An 18,527-nucleotide genomic window follows, 5' to 3' on the forward strand; every position below is an offset into this window, starting at 1 on the left:
AGTACACGTATCACTACCAGCACAATGTAATGGGTGAGCGAACTAACCGCACCAAGATGGCCGCCATGTGCGGACATTCGACTCCATTGGCCGGCAACGCTGACGAGACATCGAGCCTTTATATATAATTGTCTATGCCAAAGACGAGAAATGAAATTATTGCCCCTAGTGGCTATACATTATTTATAAATAACTTTATTTTACTGCCCCAGAGCCCACTACAAGCACTTTATGGGAGTCCTCTTGAGGACCTTGGTGTGGATTCTTTTTTGATCACACATCCTATATTGTCTCGATAGACTTTTGGGCTAAAACTATTAGAAGCAACAGTTGACGATACAACCAGCATCTATATTAGTAAATAAAAACTCAAGTTACAGAGTCTGGTAGGTTAATGGCTTAATGACATGAATGCATTATGTTACAAATATTTCGTGCCCTGGGGAAATAAATAATTCAATTAATGCTTAATAAATATGACATATGAAAGTGAAAGCCAAAGCGAAAATATAAATTTAAAATATATATATATATATATTGCAAACACAACAACTATTTAACCATTAATAATAGTAAAGCATCTGTTAGTTTATTTTCATAGTTTAATCATTTCGTTAATTTGTCTCAAGCAAAAGTGCATCACGTCTTTTGCTGTGGCCTGGACGAATGAAATCGACGTGTAATTAGCTTGAAGTCCATCCACAGCCGACCAATCAGGTGGTGGAGGAGAGGCTGTTCCTGGACCGGCTGGCAGACGCTCCTGGGACAGTGCCTCGGCCGCAGTTTAGCTCGTGTCGGTGACAGCACTGACAGCGACCGGAACAGGTCCGGACTTCACCGTCCCGTGTGGTCAGAGCAAGGTAGAATGTTTTTGTAGCTCCCTGACTTACTTGGAGTTTGATAGCATTCACTCTTGGTAAAGTTGTTGTTTTACCTCTTTCTACAGTGTCGGCTAGGATGGCTCGAAAGTTTTTAAGCTAGCTAGGAACCGATACTTATTTCCGGCAGGGACTTTCAAAGTAAAAACTTTTGTGACTAATATGCTTGGTGAAAAAAAAATCAGTGAGTCTCTGGAGTTGTATTGTGAAAGTAACATGTGAACGTTTGAAATATTTTGTCAGTCCCTTATCTAACTTTATTAGCCGCTGTTCCGGAGGTGGCACCGAAGGATTTAAGGATAATCGATTGTTACGCGCAATATCGTTTCCTTAACTGACTGTATTCTGGGTCATGTACATTCCGTCGGCGTCATTCAACCTACAAGGACTATTTTATTGCACTTCTGTTAAGGAAACAAAATAAGACAAGGAAACCCAGCCCAAATAGTTATGTCCCGATGGAGGGTGTGGAGTTGAAGTGTGACGAGTTACGTCATTCGTAGTTTGCCTGTCCGGTCTGCTGCCTGAACCACGAAATGTATCAGCAAGTGGCTGAAACTCATCGAATGCGTCAGCATTTTACCTGATATTAGTAGGGTATAAATCAGACATGTATATTCACCTCGTTTTATCCACCAGAATTTGATTCCCCACGGTAGCACCTAGGCCATCTGCGGAATAATATACATATATTTCGTACAATGTCATAACCAACAACGAGGTTGTTACCAAATATGTGTGTGTATAACTAAAACATGCATCCAAAAAAACATTTTTGACTTCTCCTATATAGTTTTTGGCAGAGAGATGGAATATAAGAGGCTGTATGCGAGCAAGGACATTAGTATCATCATTAGTATCATCTTACTAATTACACAAGGCGTGACATCGTGGGACTGTTTGTGGCTTTGAAAAATGAGATAATTTCAGATTGAGTAACATCACTCATGAATACCTGCATAATGTATATAATTAACATATTCAAGCCAGTTCTCCAGTCTCTTAAGGATAAATAGATATATCTAATTTACAATCACTGTATTATATATAAGAAATAAACTACTGCTCCGACCATACATAGAAACAAACCTTCCATTCAAAAACAACTGCATTTATTTATTTTCAGATGGTTGACGTGGAAGGGGTGAAGAAGATGCTTCGGGCCGTCCTCCAGGCCAACAAAGGCGGCGTGTCACTGTCCCGTCTGCAGTCAGAGTACAAAGAGCTGACCGGGGAGCAGATACCACACAAACAGATGGGACACAACCAGCTGGATGCACTGTTAGCCAGCATGCCCTCTGTAGTCTGCACAGAGCGCATTCGCTCTGGAGAGGTGTGTGTGAGGCCTGTACAGGACGTACGCATATTAAGCCATAATTAATTAAATCATAATATTCTTCATGTATAATCATATATTTGAACACTGCTATGAATCCAAAGTGCTATCTCTATAATTTGAATAATATCCACAACTTGTGGTTAATAAGGGCGATGGTGGCGCATGTGTGTAGTAGTAGTGTGATGCGCTGGGAGCCACAAGGTTGGTGGTTTGAATCCCGGCTGCTCCCTGTTGAAGTGTCCCTGAGCAAGACACCCATCCCTCTAATTGCTCCCCACGATAAATGTAAGCCATGGGTTAAAATGCAAAATAAGTTGCTTTGGATAAAAGCGTCAGCTAAATGACATGTAATGTTGATAGTCTAATAACTTGCTTCCCCTTATGATGAATCTCTTATTGATATCCTTCTGTGTACTCCTCTCTCTCACTGCAGATGGTGTATTTTGCTTCAGGTGCCCATCAGACAGCCCACTTAGCAAAGGTGGTGGCTCGACAGCGCAGCTCCAAGAAGACGGGCCGACCCCATCTGGTCAACACGCAGATGAGGGTCAAACCGGCTGCCCCACTTGTCCTCAATGGTAAGATTTTGGACCAACATTTTAAAGAATGTTAGCGGACGTGAATCCAATATTTAGAACAATGGTTTGCTGCTATTTAAATATTTATACCTCAAGTTCAATCAAACAAGTTTAATCATTTTTTGTCAGGGTTGGAAAAATATGAATAAGTTGTATCTGTGTTCCCGTATGAAGGACAAAAGCTAATAATTTTAATACATTTGAGAGAACCATAAATGGCAAGGCAAAGGCAAAACAGAAAATCCTCTATTATATTTACAGTGCTGTCAAAAAGTACTCCAGTGCAGCAGTGCTGCAGTGAGAGAAACTTAGGAAGTGTTTGTGTCATTACTGTGACAACGTAACCGTAGCAGGTTGAAGAATTCTTTCGGTTTTTGAGCCAAGTGTTTGGAGGACTGACTGGCCGGTTTTAACTGTAGCTCCATGGACGCTAAGAATATTACACATAGACACACTCTTGCAGACACATGTTATCGGCTGCACGGGTGTATCAGGTTCATAAGTATGTGTACAAAGATGTCAGCACACATGTATTTTTACTGTGGATCAGCACACAATTTTAAACATTTCAATTTGCTGTTAGTACACTTGTAAACCATAATTGCATATATGCAAACCCAACAAGCAACCTGACACAGACACACACACACACACAAACAGAACCGTGTACGCTGATTTCTTTTTAGCACATACACCTCCGCTGGATTGTGATTCTGCAGAGAACCAGAGGAGGAAGTGGGAGGTGGTAGTGCAGAGAGGAGTGGGAGAAGAGAGCTGAAGTGGCGGCAAGAGTGTCGGAGGAAAATAATCGAAGAAGCATGGGGGAAAAGGAAGGAGGGAGGGTGTAGACCGATGATTAGGAGGGGGGGGGAGTCATGTTCAGATTTGAAGCTAATGCAGCCTAAAACCGTTCAGACTCAGCTGTGGGCAAAAAGCAGCTGATTCACAACCTCTTCCTCCTCATGTCTCATTCTCTCTTCCTGCGCCTCACCAAGATATTGATATTCAGGCAGATGCAGACCAGGGACCTTGTGTCCATGCTGGTGAGATGGCGCAGCTTCCGCTTGCATGTGTGATTGTCCAATATTTGCATGTGAATTTAAGCTTGCGCCGCCTGTGTATGTGAATGCTGCGTTTGTGTCTGGGTGTTTCACCGATCGATTAATTGGCTGATTGATTAATTGATTAACTGCTGCTCATAAAGAAAAGCTGAGCTATTGATGACATTTGAAGACGAGGGCTTATGAAGCTGCTCGTTGTGTTTGTTCACGCAGAAATGTGATTTCATACCAAGCATGATGCTTGAACTTCCCAGTGAAAATAGAGGGTTTTCTCTGCCTTTTAGTGAACATGAAGTCAACATCACAGATGTCAGCTACTGGCTTTTGTAACCACAAAAGAATACTCTTGCTACTGATGATGTTACATTACACTACATGTCATGTGTGATGTTAACTGTTCACAAAAATCAATCAAGGGTTGAAAGAGTTTTCAACAATAAAATATTTATGGAGTTAGTATAGATGTATTGTACACATGTACAATTCTTTTACCTTTTACCTTTTAAAAACAAATCCAACAATGTAGCTACAGAGGAGCTGACTGTTAATTTGCAATATTGTGTTATCGATGCTCACTGGCTCGCTGATTAGAGCTGTGACGGTCCTCATCAGTTATACTGCTTCTACACATATGCATTCTATTACACTAAAGTGAGACTATGGACTTCAAGAGTACACACACATACACACTGCCCTGCCTCAGCATGGATTTTAGCTGAGTCAGAGTGTGTGTATGTGTGTGTGTACTCTTGAAGTCCATAGTCTCACTTTTCTTTTGCTTTCTCTTTCTCTGTGTAGCCAAACCTCAAACCTCTCTGAGACAGCCGAACCACCGCGGGCGAGGTGGGGCTAGAGGAGGAGGCGGCGGAGGCCGAGGGGGGGTGCATGGAGACTTCAGACAGGCCAGGGACATGAGGGATGGCCAGTCAGAGGGCAAGACTGGGGCGCATCCGAACAAGATGCATCCGAACACACCCAACAGGAAAGAGAATCAATCTGCCGAGAGGTAAGCAGTTAAACACTGTTTCTTCACTTAAAATAAGTTGCTGAAGTGAAATCATGTTATCATGCTTAAAAAAGTAGGAAAATAGCAATTTTGCTTTCAAAATTTGATTTGTCGCAGGCCTTTGGAATGAAAACACTACTTTTGCTGTCTGCAATGCAACATGATTTCAACACGTCCCCCATTCTTCCTTTGTGCCTTTCCCTTTTGTCTTTTTGTCTCGTCATCTCTCCCTCTGTCCCCCTCCTCTCCTCCTACCTATGTGGTCTGAGCTGAATCAGAATAGGCCGCGGGTGAAAGGGAGCCGGGTTTAGCTCTGATGGTTTCTGAGTGCAAACCGCCTCCCTGCTGTTGCATTTTCGGCACTAGACTGATTATGTACTCACTAGATCATTCTGGTTCTCTCTCTGTTTGTCTAACCTTTCTGCTCTCACTTACTCACTCCTGTGTTTTCGCTTTGCGGCTTGATCTATGTGTTTGGCATCGTCCGTTGTTCATCATTGTTCCCTCTCTTTCTGACACTGGGTAAATGTATAAGTAGATTGCTCATAATGACCTTCCATTTTTCCAGTAATTGGGCCAAATCTATTTTTCCTATTCTTAAATCAATACCTATTCCAATAGACAACAGCTTCAGATGGCTACTGTCAACCACGCTCACTAGAATGAGTTGAAAAACCTACTTATATATTATTGAAGAAGCCATCTAGAGGTATTGTGAGATATTATCTATCTGGCTCACATCCATCCACGTCCCTGTTTGTCCATCCACTGTGAAAACAACTGACATCAGTCCTCTTGTCAGTGTCACCATGGCGGTCCAGTGTACCGCTGGCCTTCAGACGCACAATGGGGCGGCTGGGTGGGACGCCCGGTGTGTTGGCGGGGCTCACGAGCCAAGAGCAGGGGGACGTGAGCCCTTTCTAATCCCTGCTCTATTCTCTGGCAGATTAACACTTCTAAACCAACACAGAGTGAATCAGCAAATCTCTCTGTTTCCCCCTGGATCTTCCATTAGACAGTATGCTGGCAGGCCAGCAATATGATCATTTGTGCGCAAGTATGTGTGTGCCTGCAGGTGTACTATGGCAGCGGTCCCCAACCTTCTTTGCCTCACAGACCGGTTTCATGTTAGACAATATTTCGCGGACCCGTCTTAAAGATGGGGCAGATAAACACAACGAATCAAATAGAGGTTTAGGAATTGAGGAGACTGGTCTTTACCTTGATGAAAATGTTTTGAATGTGCTCAATATGCTGTGTCTGCTTAGGGAGAGAAGTACGAGGGTGAGGTTGTGTTAGAGGATCTTTTATCCGGACAGTTTCACAGAATTGGATGTAAATACTAATACTAATAATTTTGATTTAATATTTCAGAATATTTTTCAACTCAGTTCTTATTGAGAAGACAGCTGGCCTTCTCAATAAGAACTGTGTGGCCTCCTCACACTGGTCAAAAAAGGTGGTGGATGCAAAATATAGAAATCTTTTAATAACAGACTTGTCACTGACTGAGCAATAGCATCTACAGAACAATGCAGTACTTTGTGTGCTGTGCCCACGACCCTTTGTTTGAGAGGTACGCAGAGGTGTGAAGATTAATGGTTTGTATTATAGGACAAGCAAAAAAAGCAGCCTTGCACTGGACTTGATTTTCTGTCTAGACTTTGAGGCCAGCGTCTTTTTTTAAATGTAAAATCCAAAATGCAGCACAAGGCCATAACAAGCCATGCCGTAAAATGCTTTTCCTTCTGAAAGCAGAAATAAAATGTTGTTTCAAGTCTTTCCTGCGCAATTTTCTATAACTATAAAGTATTGCTCCTCCTTGTTCTGTTCACTTGTGTGCAGGTCAGAAAAGCGGATGACCCTCCCTTCACGGTTCCAGAAGGAGGTGCATGCTCACCTTTCCAGAAACCCCCAAACGACTGGCCGTACGTAGATGGCTGTTTTTCATTATGCTAAAAATACTGTAACTTTTGGTCCTTTAAACGTACCAGAAATGCTTCTCCCAACCTGGAAAACTGCAAACATCCATGCAAATGCTGGCTCGCTGCTCTAAGCGTCAGAGGGATGGTAAATTCTAAAAATAAGCAAACAAACGGCGTACCCCGTCTTTTTTCTTCTTTCAACCCTACAGCACCCGTGAATCTTAACGAAAGCGTCAACTCAGGGAAAGAAAAGCCCTACAACCCTGAGGAGGTCCAGCGGCGCATAAGTGAGATTCTGGGGAAGTACAGCAACGGGTTCTGGGTGTCCAAGCTGCCGCAGATCTACAGGGAGCTGTATAAACAGGACATGCCCACTGAGGCCATTAAAGACTTGGAGACCTGGATACACATATGCACTGTATGTATGCCCTATGTTACTGTATCTATTTGTTTGAATTTCTGGCAAATAATTATATTTGCTCTTTTAGAATAAACATTGTTTAAGTTGTATCATATGTAGAACATTTGTGTATATAGCGGTAGCTGTATATCACCTTATGTTTTTCAGAAAACTCAGTACTAGAGATAGTATGCACAAAATCCTAAAAGAAGAACCCACAAAGCTCTGCATAGAACACAGAATGCTTCAGTTGATTTTACTTATGTAGCGTAATTCAATCAGAGAACATTTTTCTTAACGGTTCTGAATAGTTCATCAATAATACTATGCAGTGATGCATTTCAGAGGCTTACAACACATTAATACCAATTCTGATGATATGTTGGGAGCAACAATGTCATGAATGTCATGTTCAGTCTTTACTACCTACAAAATGATTTTATAATGCATAATATGTTTTTCCCCTTTATTGTGTTAGGTAGAGAAAACCTGCAGCAACTCATCAGAGTTGCTGCTTTACCCGGCCAAGAAACAGACCACCACATCCTCCCCCCCGCCCATCCTCAACCCAAACTCCACCTCAGCCCCCGTGCCCAATTCCAGCACCCCACAAGACCAACCTGTGCAGTCCCCCACCCAGACGACACCCTCCACCCCCCAGCTGACTCACTCTGGTTCCTGCTCTCCCAAGACTACAACATCATCCTCCTCGTCACCCAGTCCTCCCTCCTCCCCTGCCACCCTAAGCCCCGACCTGAAGCTGAAACTGGAGGAGCTGCTGGTGAAGTACTCCAATGGCCTGTGGGCCCACGCGTTGCCCAAGCTCTTCCAGGACACGTACAAAGTCAGTAACAATTTGAAACACTATCATAATATGGTCATTACCCAATTCAGGAGCTTGCTGCGCTTGATATGTTTAAAGATAAATATATATATATCCAATTTTATTCATTTGCAAGTTCAAACTTCCCGGACATGTTCTGGAAAATCTTCACCTCCTCTCCGGCATCTGCACTATCGACTACCCTATGCCTGACAACCCAAAGAGGGCCATCTTGTACAAGGGGAGTAGCAGTGCTGGTGGTAGAGAAGGAATAGAAGATGAGAACTGTAATAGGAGGAACTCCTCAGCCAGTGAGGGGGAGCTGAGGGTGAGGGAGAAGCTGGGGAGGAGGCTCAGTAACCATGTGGTGCCCTCTCTGCATATACCCAAAGACGAGTACCCCTCTGTGCTTGTGGTGGAGGCCACCAACACCAATGGAGTTATAATCCGGTAGGTTGGAGAACCGTATGTGGGAATGTACTGTGAGACTTAACAGTTCGGACTCTCAGACAATCTACCTCTCCTTCCCACCCAGGTACATTGGCGAGGGTTACTCCTTGGCCCAGGAGGCCATGGAAGATGAAATGAGGGTGTTTTATGATGTTAACCAAAGACGTCCAACTCCCCTGTCATCTCCGTCCTCTGGCCAGCTGGTTGCTGTCCGGGCCGAGGAGGAGGAGGAGATTCTTAGGGGGCGGGTGTGCGAGGTCATGGCTGACAAGGTCAAGGTGAGAACTCAAGGAAATAACTAGTCATTGAATGCCATGTGAAGGATCCAAAACCACTCAATTAAAGTAAACCTTTCACCTCTGTAGGTGCACTATGTGGATCATGGCTTCTCAGAGGTCATCAGCAAAACCAAAGTGTTGGAGCTGCATGAGAGGTTTTTCAAACTGCCTTTCCAGGCAACTAAATGTAAACTGGCAGGTTAGTCTGAATTAGGAAAAAAAACACTCTTTTCCTTTTCCTTCTTGTTTTCCCCTCTCCGCCATATTTTATTGGACTATGTGCGTGTAACAGTTTTTTGTGTGTTTGCGTGTCCAGGTCTGGAGCCATTCTGTCAGGAGCCTGCTGTGCTGAAGAAGTTTGAGACAATGGCGAGTGGAAAAATCCTATTGGCAGAGATCATAGACAGAGGGCAGACCCCGATTGCCGTCCTGTATGACACGTCGCAGGATGATGATGTCAACATCAATGCTGCCTGTATGAAAACCCTGCAGGACAAGACGCTCACCAGCCCGTTACAGGTACAGCAGGGCAGACATTGTGATGCGTGTGCGTTGTTCGGTCAGTGTGTGTGTGTGTGTGTGTGTGTGGCACACTAAACTCTTCTCTCTGGCTCTTCTAAGGTGAACAGCACTTATATGAACGTGACTGTGAGAAGCGTCTGCTCAGATGGTACCATCTACTGTCAGCTGCCCTCCAGAGGCCTTGCCAAGCTGAATGAGATACTGGAGAACATAGAGACGTACTTCCAATCACAGGTTTATAACTTGCTACATTTCATGTCTCAGTGACTTTTGAAACCTTCAAAATGTACAAATGTGCCAAAGAGTTCCATTATGGACCAAAATCAAGCTAAAATTTGCAGCATTGTTACAGGGTCTTTTATTACAGTGAACATGGGGACTAATATATCTCAACCTAATTCTTCTTGGATCACCAAATGTGTCATGATCTACAGAGAACACACATACACATATTATATACATATATATATATATATGTATATATACTTGTCTGTGTTTTATTTAGCCTTTTTAGTATTAACATCTAAATTTGATGTGGTGACTGTGGAGGCCATTTAAGTTCAGAGAAAAGAACTTACACTGTTGTCTTTTGTGGATGTATCTGGGCTGTATTTTTGTCTTTCAGGCAGAGTTGTTGACAGGTTAAGATTAGTTTGATAATCTAAGCCACCTAATCTGTTAGCAGCACAGTGGAGCTTATGTTTTTTCTAGCTTTGCCACTGCAGCCCTTTAAAGCTCATAGTTGCAGCCCACTAATGCATTAACTCTGGGTTTTGATAAACACAATGGAAAGTCTGGTATTGTATTTTAACGATTTGCAATTTTAGTTAGTGTATTTGAATCCATCGATCATGCAGGAGAGTAATAGTAATGTTACGCTTGCTATTTACATTACATACTTCATAACAATGATCTCCACGAGCAGTAATAAGCTGGATGGACTAGTTTTGTTTTTTCTAGTCAAGTGGATGTGAGAATAACTCCCACAGTGTATATTTATAGTTAATTTGTTAGGGTGACTCCCACTGCTGGTTGTCATGAATCAACTGTGAATGAATGTAGGGTTAAATTTAATTAATCATAATTCAGATATTTAGGTCCTTTAACATCAACAACCTGTTTGCATTTCAGGTAACCTCCGTTCTAAAATGATAATCTTTGGTATTGTTGTAGTATACACCTGCGGCAGACTGGGCGGACCTGTGAAATGTTTTGGAAAGCTTTTACAAAATAATTTTTACTGCAGTCCTGAAGCAGCAGTTACACCTACTCTGTGACCTCACCAATCCATTGGGTGTAACGTCAGATTGAACAAAAATCTAATGATCGTGGTTTCCTGATTCATTTATTTCTGTTCCAGGTAACATCAGAGTTCCTGGTATCCAACCCTTTCTGTGGTAAAGTGTGTCTGGCTCGCTATAAAGGCAAATGGTCCCGTGTTGAGGTAAGATAGCACTGAATAAGATATTTTTAAAAACAAGAGGGTCAGAGACACAATTGCAGTTGCGGAGGCATGCTTTAATTTAGAGTAGATATTAAAAAGAAGCGACATCCAAACTACTACATTCCTCCCGTTCCATTCTGGTGACATTATTATAAAAATTCTCTTTTTAGATCACCAACCTGCATGGCCGCAGAGTGCTGGACATCTTGTTCATTGATGTTGGCGTCCAGGCTTCGGTAGAGGTGTTTGAGCTCAGAGAGTTCCCACCGCAATTCCTCCGTGACCTCATGGCCATCCCACCACAGGTAAGCTGTTTCTTTGACACTTAGTATGACACGTATTTTTTTTTATTTTTATTGATGCACTCTTATAGTGACCGCGGCCTCTGTCCTACAGAGTATCTGAGAAAATAACTTCTAGCAACTTGTGTTCAGGCTGTAAAGTGTTGTCTAGCGGACCTGGCAGTCAGTGTTGGATCCTGGACTCCAGATGCTGTCCAATGGCTTCGAGAGAAAGTGCTCAACATCACGGACTGCAGCATGAAGGTATTTGCTGCCCGTTCTTCCTGAACATCTAACATTATAAGTTTCTTCAGTTTTTTCTTTTTCAGGAAAGCAATTACAATTATTTGTTTTAGAAAAAAATATATAGAAATATAGAATGCCTCCTTGTTTTTTTATTCCCTGTGCATCTCCACAATAATCTCCAAGGTTGCCAAGGTTGATGAAACCAAGCGCTGCACTTACGTCCACCTTTTCACCGACAAGAACTTCCATGACCCTTCACGCAGCCTCAACCATCAGATGGCCCAGTCTGACCTGTTCCAACAGCAACCTGATGTTTTCCTGACGAGCCACAGGTGACAGCTGCACGAGATTCCCCTCTATCAACCCTTCAATATATGAACATAAGCCATCTTATTCACTATATTTCTTGTATGTTTGTTGATTTACTTTCACAGCCCGGCCAAGATCTTTACAACCACTTTATCCTCTAAAACTCCCAGCTGTGGGGACTACAGCAATGGGAGTCCGACGTCAACCTCTTCCCCCGGCAAGCCTCATCTCAGGAGGGCTCTATCAGGACCCAGAGGAGGTGGAGGAGGCAGCACGACTAGCACCAGCCCACCAGAGGCACCGTCACCCCCTTCATCCTCTCTGCAGCTTCCACCGTTACTAGAGTTTCCCCCAGCAGGTAATACAAATAGTGGAAATCTCCTCTGGCCTTTTTGTGGCCTAGAAAATCCCTGTTCACGTATAAGTCTTTGTGTATTCTCAGGAAACAACATAGACGTGTACGTATCAGTGGCCTGCCATCCAGGCCACTTTGTGCTGCAGCCTTGGAGAGATATGTACAGACTGGTTGTGTTGATGGGAGAGATGATTCTCTACTACAATAAAACTGAGGAGAAACCACTCAACATTGAGAAGAATCACATATATGCTGCTAAAATAGAGAACAGGTGTGTTACTTCCTTAGTGTTTAATTTAGATAAATTGAAATGTAAGCATTTACGCTTTGCCTAACTCTATCCACTCTTCCTTCTTCTCTAAGCTGGCATCGTGTTTTAGTGAAGGGAGTTCTGAGCAATGGGTTAGTGTCTGTGTACGAGTTGGACTATGGCAAACATGAGCTGGTCAGCTGCACACAGCTCCGACCTCTCATCAAAGAGTTCAGACAGCTGCCGTTCCAGGGAATCACAGCTCAGCTGGCTGGTGAGTTATTCATTTAATTGGGTATTTCTATTTGCTGTTATAATAAGGTGTTCTTTACAGTATTAAAGGAAGGTATTTTACTCAGTCAATTATATTTACAGATGCATATCAAACATATTGTGAGCTTATAAATTACAGTGCATGCCTATAAACAAAACTGACATTTATAACTCCTTTATATTACTGGCTAACTCTAACTATTTTGTACAAGATACTTAGCTCTTCCTAAACCTACTACAATTATCACTGGTAGTCTACCTTATGAGTAAAAATCACAAGAAAATTGTTATTTAATTTAAGACAGATTAACAACATATTTCTAAGATAAACGTGCATAGGAAATATGTCAATTTGACATCTGTAACAGAGAAGCACAACATGCAATCGCGCCCCAATCATCCCTCACACACCGAATAGTTCCATCTACAAGCTTGAAGTGTATATATTAAAGGGAACTTTGTCCTTGAAGTAATATAGATATAGTTGGAAGTTGTTTTTTATATTCAGAAAATAGATAAATGCAGTTAATAGGTAAGTAACTGACCTAAATCAAAAGAAAGACAATGAGGAAATGTGTCTAATTTGACTGAAGCTTTCGGGTATTTTTGTTCGGAACAGCTTGGCAATCGAATCCCATACATTGACTATTATTTAAGCCAGATTGAAAATAATAATTGCAATACGTCTTTCAGCGAGATGCAAGCAAAACGCCTTCAAAGGCATTTCATTTGTGTAGCATTAAATAATTAATGACGGGTATTGTTAACACAAAGCTCAGCTTAACATTCATACTTGTCCCTGGCAGGCCTAAAGCCGAGGCAGTGGTCAGAGGAAGCTTCTATCGTTTTCAGGAACCATGTGGAGAAGAAACCCCTTGTGGCCCAGCTGGAGGCTGTGCAGGAAGCCACTAACCCGTGGGACAGGAAGTTGGTAGTCTTCCTGGTCGACACATCACAAGAAGAAAGGGACATTTGGGTGCATGACATCATGGCAGAATTTGCTGATGAGGTGACCAACAAGCTGTAGACAATAGAAGATCAAGCCTACCACCACTCCTTCTGCGCAATGAAGGACAGGGTGATTTGTGGATGGATAAAATAGAAGACGCGTATGCATCTGAATACGCATTCACTTTGTGGGCTAGAAGAAAAGACGAAAGAGAAGCTGCAAGTAGAAGGCAAAGGTTGGAGAGCATTTAGAGACTGCCATTAACAGAAACACCATAAGAGTAGGTGCTTGTTGTGTTTTGGGGCTGAACATGGAGGGATGCCGTGATGTGTTTTCGGGTGACTGCAGTGGGACTTCCCACATCCCGCGTGGGATGTCGGTCGAATCTTGCCACAAATACTCCTCAACTTAATGTAACAAACTGCTGAATTTCTATGTAATATCTGTATGAGGTGGTGATACGTTGTTATACAAAACTCGATGGACATTAACCCGGAGCATCATCTTACACTACAGTAGCGTGTAATAGTGTGTTTCATCCAGGGGACGCCTGAACCCTCTTAGCCCTGCCTATGTGAGTGCAATGCAAAGGGCAAAATGTTTAAATTAGCTCTTCTGACGTTCTAAGAAAACTTAAATACATTTGTTTACTAATTCTGCTTTTTGGATAGTGTTTATGATTGTCATAAACTTTCCAAAAAATTGAGCCAACATTCCTTTGAAAGGAGAAAAAATTAGTGAGTGAGTAGTTTGAATAAAGAGTTTCTGACAGAGTCCACTGTACTGAGCAAGTGAGAACACAAACGGAAGTCGATGGGGTTGGTGTAAGATGTGTTCTCATGTGGATATTAGCTTTTGTTTTTGGCGTGGTACATCCTGGGCCTATGCTTGGGATGCTTCACTCTGAGTTGAAAGAAAGCATTGACACACAAACTTTTTGACTGTGTATAGTTTACAAGCGGAGTAACTTCTGGCTTGACAACCTCTTCTCCTCTTCTGAATCACAGAGTTGAGTCCTTTATTTTTCAGATTCCGGTCGTTCAATACCAAACAGACTCTTTTGTTCTGCACATCACTTGCTGCATGTTAAGGATGTGAATTATATACTTTGGTGTTCTAATGATAAACATTAATTTCTCAGTAGTGTTTATGAGCTGTTTCCAAAGGGAGAAATGTTCCTCTCTTCATTTCTTCCAGTTTCATCATGAATTGTGGGATTTTATTCTGAAATGTGTGTTTTTCTCCCACACCTACACCATGGTGTAGTATTTGCTAATATTTCTCCAACTCTGACGACAGTAGACCCGACAAAGCTCAAAGCTGCATTGTTTTAACAATTGACCAACATGAATATAATTTATATTTAACTTTTTTTGTTTTATTGGTTTCTATTTCATTTGTTTGTTTGACAGTAACCTGGAGTTAATAAATGTTGGTTTAAAAAAGTTGAAATGTTATCGGTCCATTGATTACTTCTTAAAGACACATGATTTAGATTTCTTTATTAAAATATTAAAAGATCTTACGTCTTATTTACATACAATATTACTGCAAAACTTTCATAACAGCATTCACAGTGTTTCCCCCCTTAACAATGCCCTATTCATAAAGTGATTTTAGTTAGGCACACATTATCCATCTATACCCATAATACAAAAACTGTTGAAATGTCATTGTTGCGTGGTAATTATGCTAACTATGGAATGATTCAGATGCAGTTGTGTATCCTTTTGCTGTCATTTCCACAGCTAGTGAATGGAAAGCATCATCACAAACTCTGAAGAGGAGGAGAGAAAACAAATCAGCAAGTGGAGTCCGTGCGGAGTTTTAAGTGCTTAGTACATAACCACAAAATGTCATGCACAATTAATAATTGATACAAAAACACGGTCAACAAGTCAAATGTATAAATGTGCTCCTCATTGTCACCTTCAAAATCAATGCTTCCATCTGCGTTAATGTCCAGCTCCTTTATGATCTCTTCTAGTTCCCCTTTCTTCAGCTTCTCACCCAGCATCGACTTGATTGCCTCCTTCATTTCATCCTGGGTGATCCTTCCATCTCCATCAAGGTCAAACTTTTAAAAACACAAAGTGATGTCAGTTGACAACAAAGAAAAAGATTTCCTTTGCAAATTTCAGTAGCTCATAATGAAAAAAAGGCGTATCTACAACTCGACTAAAGCTCTTTGTTGGTCTGATATCATATGAGCTCATAATAAACTAACCTTTCACCCTCCCATTTCTGTCATTTTGATTATTTAACTGTTTCATTTGGAGTGACTGACCTGCACAAAGGCCGACTGGAGCTCTTTGAGCCCCAGCATGTCAGCAGTCTCTCCCATCATCCTGGGTCCCATCAGTTCAGTAAAGTCTTCAAAATCCATCAACCCGCCCACTTTGGGGAGGAGAGATGAAAATGTGTTATAGCCATGCTTGATCTCTCTGTATTATTTAAAAGGTATCTTATTAGCTCACTTCTCATCTTGATCTGTTGAACTATCTCCAGCAGCTCCATTTCCGTGGGCATGTATCCCATTGTCCTCATGCATTCAGCCACATCCTTGTAGTTCAGGTATCCATCTTGATCGTAGTCAAACTCTTTAAAGGCCTCGTGCAACTCTGTGATTGGAACCGTTCCAGAAGTGCTTTATCACATAATGACTTAGGCTTTCTAGTATTACTAATCAAGACGGATATTTATTTGCGTGTTGACTGTATTCAACTAAAATGAGGACAGTGACGGCAGAGACACTTACCGTCCAACTCGGCCTGAGCTAATTCTCTCTCCTGCAGAAACGGATGCATAAATAAATGTGTTAAACTGTTAATCCATTTTTCATTATTTTGAATAAATGTGACCTTTTGAAATAATACAGAAGTACCTTGGCACCAACGTCTGATTAAATCTATCCGTTGCTATTAATGTCAGGCCTTTGTGACTACTTAGATGTGTATTACGATTGTTAAAGTCAGAAATGTACGCCAGGAAACGACAGAAGGCCTAGTGGACAATTCCCAGGTACGACCAGGTTTATGATTCAGATTCCGTATCTAGAAAAGGGAACAGGTACATTTTCTCAGGTTGAATGGACCCAGTGTTTTGGCTGTTCTTGTCATTTGGATAACCACAATGACGTGTGGCATTAAGCCTCAACTAATGAGCCACTAAAGCTGCAGAAACACCAAGCTTAGAAGAGCAGCTCGAGAAAGATCAGGAGCAGAACTGTCATCACAATGCCTGACTTCTACTTCACTTCTGATGTGATAATGTCTGACGTACATGGCCTGCAACTGCATTTCACCGATTAAACCACAAAATGTAGATGTTAGCTACTTACCGCCCCAAAAACACTGTTGAGTACAGAGATGTAGACTTTGTTCATGCTATCAGGTGTTTTCTTCGACTTCTTTGATGATTTTCTGGGTGTGTCTGAGACTGAACCGGATTCATCTTTGCCACTGCATGCACGAATCAAACAACAAACATCGAAGCGGCCAATGCATGGTTAAATGTCATTTGAGATTTGAAGACACTTCAGCCTTTCTTTAAGTACGCCGTACATCTAAACGTACCTGTCTGTTGCAGCGGAGTCAACAGAAGTGGAAGAGGGTGTCCTCTCTCCTGCTTTGGGCATGCTGTTATTAAAGTCATTGGCCCCAAAATAACAATAAATTATATATATGGATGTTAGACATTTTAAATGTTTAATGGGCCGCAAAAGGAAAAGTTGAAAGAAGAAATCTTGTTTAACAAATGCAATTTCCTCCCGTTTTACTGTAAATCTTGAATATAAATCCAGCTCCTTCACTGGAATATGCTTACCTTAATCCCCTCTCCTAAATGGTGAGAAACAAAAACAAGAGGTCCAGCCCTTCTCGTTCTGCTTGAGCGGTGCTCTGCTTGTGTTGTGAATGGCTGCACACCTTCCGCTCCCTTCTTTTTTTCTTTCTACTTTTGACCTTCTTCAATCCCAGAGGCTTACCGGGTATTACCTGGCTAAACTTGCAGCCACGGATTAGAAATCAAAATACCTAGAGGTAGTGCGATTGATCTGTCCTTCGAGAGGTCAATTTGCTCTGGTTGAAATCCAACTTTTTAAAGGCCTTTTTAAAACAATTAGCTTCTTATTTCTGTACAGTTTTCCCTCTTAGCCATGTAGAGCTGCTCCTGGCTCTGCTGTGAGAAATTGTTATCAAGCGTTGCAGGACTGGTGACATCATTATTCAAATTGTGTTAGAATAATCATTGTGGCAGCAGAACTAAAAATGTTAAACAGTGACATAATATCAGCTCACCACACATATGATTTTGTGGCAATCCATGCCTTTCACCCAACACGGATGCAACATCTTAAGACATATTAAAGGGGACATATTATGTAGGTCTTCTACATGTCAATGTGTGGCATGATCCCTGTAATGAATTAATTCATTCTAAGCTCTTAATTCATTTAAAGAACTTAAATGGCCGACGTCAGCGGACCGAGTGACCCCCCCCCCCCCCCCCCCCCCCCCGCCACATCCCAACACAGTTTCGCACAATTCTCTACATCGCACATAACACTGGATTCATTTCATATATGAAGACCATGTCCCAGCTAGAAATGGGAAAAAGCTTTTGCGTTTGTGCAATTTATTCAGAAGGTCCTTTTGAACCCTAAACTCGTGGAACTTGTTCGGGAGTCTGTTCTTGTTCAGGGTGTGACTCTGGTTCAAAGCGCTATGGTTGTATTATGGGAGTATTTCTGACGTCTGACAGTAAGGGGACGTGCAGAGAATTTGATTTCCTTTGCGTCTTTCCCCGTATCTGAACAGGAAAATACAAGCTCAGTAATATTGACTATAAAAATTAATGTAATGATTGGAATCATACAATTTCACACACGAATGGACAAATATTTATTGATTTATTTTTAATAATTCGTTTTTTACATTTCATAATGACCAGGGGAGGTATGCAAGGCTCAAACCACGGAGGAGTGTGGGGGGGGGGGTTAGCTGGCTCATTAGCATCCGGTTCATTTGCATACCGGCGGAGCGGCGCAGGTGTAATTCATTGCGAATTAATTAAGACCTTTGTTTTTACCCGAATCGGCGCTCCCCAAAAGCTATGATCAACAATGAAAACTAAACCATATTAATGAATTAATTCATGAAC

General features: G+C 41.9%; 2 protein-coding genes across 3 annotated transcripts; one reads left to right on the forward strand and one right to left on the reverse strand.

The window, feature by feature from the left end:
* Positions 1-439: 439 nt before the first annotated feature.
* Positions 440-14,783, forward strand: tdrd7b (tudor domain containing 7 b). Of its 2 annotated transcripts, XM_037480485.2 has the most exons (20): positions 440-860; positions 2,005-2,211; positions 2,651-2,795; positions 4,655-4,862; positions 6,708-6,790; positions 6,997-7,205; positions 7,666-8,031; positions 8,147-8,460; positions 8,546-8,738; positions 8,826-8,937; positions 9,055-9,257; positions 9,360-9,494; positions 10,621-10,704; positions 10,875-11,009; positions 11,139-11,249; positions 11,415-11,563; positions 11,666-11,898; positions 11,983-12,166; positions 12,259-12,419; positions 13,225-14,783. In XM_037480485.2, exons 2-20 carry the CDS (start codon positions 2,005-2,007, stop codon positions 13,443-13,445), a joined length of 3,453 nt encoding a protein of 1,150 aa, XP_037336382.2. In that variant the 5' UTR covers positions 440-860; the 3' UTR covers positions 13,446-14,783. The 2 variants fall into 2 exon arrangements, with proteins under 2 accessions (XP_037336382.2, XP_037336383.2); XM_037480486.2 differs by lacking the exons at positions 440-860; positions 2,005-2,211; positions 2,651-2,795 and adding an exon at positions 3,041-3,838.
* Positions 14,784-14,852: 69 nt separating this feature from the next.
* Positions 14,853-17,309, reverse strand: si:cabz01076231.1 (calcium-binding protein 2). Its single transcript, XM_037481095.2, has 8 exons — positions 17,193-17,309; positions 16,943-17,005; positions 16,708-16,828; positions 16,126-16,156; positions 15,845-15,988; positions 15,655-15,764; positions 15,297-15,444; positions 14,853-15,144 (listed from the first exon to the last, which is right to left on the reverse strand). Exons 2-8 carry the CDS (start codon positions 17,002-17,004, stop codon positions 15,116-15,118), a joined length of 645 nt encoding a protein of 214 aa, XP_037336992.2. The 5' UTR covers position 17,005; positions 17,193-17,309; the 3' UTR covers positions 14,853-15,115.
* Positions 17,310-18,527: the final 1,218 nt, after the last annotated feature.

Source organism: Pungitius pungitius, chromosome 1, assembly GCF_949316345.1.
Source record: "Pungitius pungitius chromosome 1, fPunPun2.1, whole genome shotgun sequence".
Lineage (NCBI taxonomy): Eukaryota > Metazoa > Chordata > Actinopteri > Perciformes > Gasterosteidae > Pungitius > Pungitius pungitius.